The following is a 4,242-nucleotide window of genomic DNA, read 5'->3' as shown; positions in this document are numbered from 1 at the left end:
ATGGTGCACAAAAACAGGAAGAAGTAAAGAAAATGGACAGAGTAATATTTTATTTTTCATGAATATGAATATGAAAATATATGAAACAAGCGAATAAATAAAATCAGATATAATGGAAAATGGACTTTGACAAAGATTCTGGAAAAATAATGTTTTGGTTGTAAATAAAAGAGTGGGGGAATGCTTAAATTGAAGTTTGTAATACATGGAGATTTGTAAATAGATGTAAATAATGTAAATATGTAAATAACATGTAATGAATATATCAATAAAAAAACTACTGTTCATACGAGTGATCATATGGGGACACAATTCAGTGTGCCACTTCCTGTATTCCGTTCTGAACATGAAGGTGGTTTGGAGAAGGAGAGCATGGTGGTAACTATGGAGAATGAAAGTGCTGTTAGCTTAACAACTGTGCAAGCAAGCATAGCAGAAAAGGAGTCAGAAGAGGCGAGTAAAAAGGAGAATGGTAGCAGTGATGCAAATGAAGCAGAAAAGGAGTCAGAAGAGGTGAGTAAAGAGGAAAATGGTAGCAGTGATGCGAATGAAGCAGAAAAGGAGTCAGAAGAGGTGAGTAAAGAGGAGAATGGTAGCAGTGATGTGAATGAAGCAGAAAAGGAGTCAGAAGAGGCGAGTAAAGAGGAGAATGGTAGCAGTGATGTGAATGAAGCAGAAAAGGAGTCAGAAGAGGCGAGTAAAGAGGAGAATGGTAGCAGTGATGAGAATGAAGCAGAAAAGGAGTCAGAAGAGGCGAGTAAAGAGGAGAATGGTAGCAGTGATGCGAATGAAGCAGAAAAGGAGTCAGAAGAGGTGAGTAAAGAGGAGAATGGTAGCAGTGATGCGAATGAAGCAGAAAAGGAGTCAGAAGAGGCGAGTAAAGAGGAGAATGGTAGCAGTGATGCTAATGAAGCAGAAAAGGAGTCAGAAGAGGCGAGTAAAGAGGAGAATGGTAGCAGTGATGCAAATGAAGCAGAAAAGGAGTCAGAAGAGGCGAGTAAAGAGGAGAATGGTAGCAGTGATGCGAATGAAGCAGAAAAGGAGTCAGAAGAGGCGAGTAAAGAGGAGAATGGTAGCAGTGATGCTAATGAAGCAGAAAAGGAGTCAGAAGAGGTGAGTAAAGAGGAGAATGGTAGCAGTGATGCGAATGAAGCAGAAAAGGAGTCAGAAGAGGTAAGTAAAGAGGAAAATGGTAGCAGTGATGTGAATGAAGCAGAAAAGGAGTCAGAAGAGGCGAGTAAAGAGGAGAATGGTAGCAGTGATGTGAATGAAGCAGAAAAGGAGTCAGAAGAGGCAAGTAAAGAGGAGAATGGTAGCAGTGATGCGAATGAAGCAGAAAAGGAGTCAGAAGAGGTGAGTAAAGAGGAGAATGGTAGCAGTGATGCGAATGAAGCAGAAAAGGAGTCAGAAGAGGCGAGTAAAGAGGAGAATGGTAGCAGTGATGCAAATGAAGCAGAAAAGGAGTCAGAAGAGGCGAGTAAAGAGGAGAATGGTAGCAGTGATGTGAATGAAGCAGAAAAGGAGTCAGAAGAGGCGAGTAAAGAGGAGAATGGTAGCAGTGATGAGAATGAAGCAGAAAAGGAGTCAGAAGAGGCGAGTAAAGAGGAGAATGGTATCAGTGATGTGAATGAAGCAGAAAAGGAGTCAGAAGAGGTGAGTAAAGAGAATGGTAGCAGTGATGCGAATGAAGCAGAAAAGGAGTCAGAAGAGGTGAGTAAAGAGGAGAATGGTAGCAGTGATGCGAATGAAGCAGAAAAGGAGTCAGAAGAGGCGAGTAAAGAGGAGAATGGTAGCAGTGATGCAAATGAAGCAGAAAAGGAGTCAGAAGAGGCGAGTAAAGAGGAGAATGGTAGCAGTGATGCAAATGAAGCAGAAAAGGAGTCAGAAGAGGCGAGTAAAGAGGAGAATGGTAGCAGTGATGCAAATGAAGCAGAAAAGGAGTCAGACGAGGCGAGTAAAGAGGAGAATGGTAGCAGTGATGTGAATGAAGCAGAAAAGGAGTCAGAAGAGGCAAGTAAAGAGGAGAATGGTAGCAGTGATGCTAATGAAGCAGAAAAGGAGTCAGAAGAGGTGAGTAAAGAGGAGAATGGTAGCAGTGATGTGAATGAAGCAGAAAAGGAGTCAGAAGAGGTGAGTAAAGAGGAGAATGGTAGCAGTGATGCGAATGAAGCAGAAAAGGAGTCAGAAGAGGCGAGTAAAGAGGAGAATGGTAGCAGTGATGCTAATGAAGCAGAAAAGGAGTCAGAAGAGGCGAGAAAAGAGGAGAATGGTAGCAGTGATGCGAATGAAGCAGAAAAGGAGTCAGAAGAGGCAAGTAAAGAGGAGAATGGTAGCAGTGATGCGAATGAAGCAGAAAAGGAGTCAGAAGAGGCGAGTAAAGAGGAGAATGGTAGCAGTGATGCAAATGAAGCAGAAAAGGAGTCAGGAGAGGTGAGTAAAGAGAATGGTAGCAGTGATGCGAATGAAGCAGAAAAGGAGTCAGAAGAGGTGAGTAAAGAGGAGAATGGTAGCAGTGATGCTAATGAAGCAGAAAAGGAGTCAGAAGAGGCAAGTAAAGAGGAGAATGGTATCAGTGATGTGAATGAAGCAGAAAAGGAGTCAGAAGAGGCGAGTAAAGAGGAGAATGGTAGCAGTGATGTGAATGAAGCAGAAAAGGAGTCAGAAGAGGCGAGTAAAGAGGAGAATGGTAGCAGTGATGCTAATGATGCAGAAAAGGAGTCAGAAGAGGTGAGTAAAGAGGAGAATGGTAGCAGTGATGCGAATGAAGCAGAAAAGGAGTCAGAAGAGGCAAGTAAAGAGGAGAATGGTAGCAGTGATGCGAATGAAGCAGAAAAGGAGTCAGAAGAGGCGAGTAAAGAGGAGAATGGTAGCAGTGATGCAAATGAAGCAGAAAAGGAGTCAGGAGAGGTGAGTAAAGAGAATGGTAGCAGTGATGCGAATGAAGCAGAAAAGGAGTCAGAAGAGGTGAGTAAAGAGGAGAATGGTAGCAGTGATGCTAATGAAGCAGAAAAGGAGTCAGAAGAGGCAAGTAAAGAGGAGAATGGTAGCAGTGATGTGAATGAAGCAGAAAAGGAGTCAGAAGAGGCGAGTAAAGAGGAGAATGGTAGCAGTGATGTGAATGAAGCAGAAAAGGAGTCAGAAGAGGTGAGTAAAGAGGAGAATGGTAGCAGTGATGCTAATGATGCAGAAAAGGAGTCAGAAGAGGTGAGTAAAGAGGAGAATGGTAGCAGTGATGCGAATGAAGCAGAAAAGGAGTCAGAAGAGGCAAGTAAAGAGGAGAATGGTAGCAGTGATGTGAATGAAGCCGAAAATTAGTCAGAAGAGGCGAGTAAAGAGGAGAATGGTAGCAGTGATGCGAATGAAGCAGAAAAGGAGTCAGAAGAGGCGAGTTAAGAGGAGAATGGTAGCAGTGATACAAATGAAGCAGAAAAGGAGTCAGAAGAGGCGAGTAAAGAGGAGAGTGGTAGCAGTGATGTGAATGAAGCAGAAAAGGAGTCAGAAGAGGCGAGTAAAGAGGAGAATGGTAGCAGTGATGCGAATGAAGCAGAAAAGGAGTCAGAAGAGGCGAGTAAAGAGGAGAATGGTAGCAGTGATGTGAATGAAGCAGAAAAGGAGTCAGAAGAGGCGAGTAACAAGAATGGTAGCAGTGATGCTAATGAAGCAGAAAAGGAGTCAAAAGAGGCGAGTAAAGAGGAGAATGGTAGCAGTGATGTGAATGAAGCAGAAAAGGAGTCAGAAGAGGTGAGTAAAGAGGAAAATGGTAGCAGTGATGCTAATGAAGCAGAAAAGGAGTCAGAAGAGGCGAGTAAAGAGGAGAATGGTAGCAGTGATGTGAATGAAGCAGAAACGGAGTCAGAAGAGGCGAGTAAAGAGAATGGTAGCAGTGATGCTAATGAAGCAGTAGGAGAAGAAAACGGCACAATGCTGGATTCAGAGGATACCTTCCAATGGAATCTGTTTTGGTGGATATTTCAGCAATAAAATGTGTTGTTACAACCCCCCCGATCAGGAGAGTTGTGGGCTGTCTACATAAAATAATTGATAATTCAAAGTGAACCAGATAGTGAAAAGGCAACATCATGGGGATAGATAATGGACAGGATTCAGGCGAGTGAAAATTCACAAGAGAAAAAGGAAGAAAAGAGATTGTATGCACAAACAGTGAGAGAAGGGGAATGAAGAGAATAAAAGAGGCAGAAACTAAAAGAAAATGTTATGTAAGGATAAGCAACAAGGCGGAAA

At 42.8% G+C, this 4,242-nt stretch overlaps 1 protein-coding gene across 1 annotated transcript; it reads left to right on the top strand.

Moving 5' to 3' along the window:
• The first annotated feature begins 300 nt into the window (after positions 1 to 300).
• LOC122803971 (myb-like protein X) lies at positions 301 to 3,981 on the top strand. The gene is made up of 2 exons (XM_044073650.1): positions 301 to 3,283; positions 3,428 to 3,981. The coding sequence occupies exons 1-2, from the start codon at positions 301 to 303 to the stop codon at positions 3,979 to 3,981; spliced, it is 3,537 nt and encodes a 1,178-aa protein (XP_043929585.1).
• Positions 3,982 to 4,242: the final 261 nt, after the last annotated feature.

The sequence above is a fragment of the Protopterus annectens genome, chromosome 6.part0 (genome assembly GCF_019279795.1).
Source record: "Protopterus annectens isolate FY-2018-M chromosome 6.part0, PAN1.0, whole genome shotgun sequence".
Lineage (NCBI taxonomy): Eukaryota > Metazoa > Chordata > Ceratodontiformes > Protopteridae > Protopterus > Protopterus annectens.
Note: the sequence above shows the minus strand (reverse complement) of the source record. Positions and strands in the feature narration are given on the sequence as shown.

Excerpts from the sequence above, each read along its gene's own strand:
- LOC122803971 (XM_044073650.1), top strand. The coding sequence starts at position 301 with ATGGGGACACAATTCAGTGTGCCACTTCCTGTATTCCGTTCTGAACAT. Across the intron at positions 3,284-3,427 it reads GGCAAGTAAAGAGGAGAATG|AAAAGGAGTCAGAAGAGGCG; the intron begins GTAGCAGTGATG and ends CAAATGAAGCAG.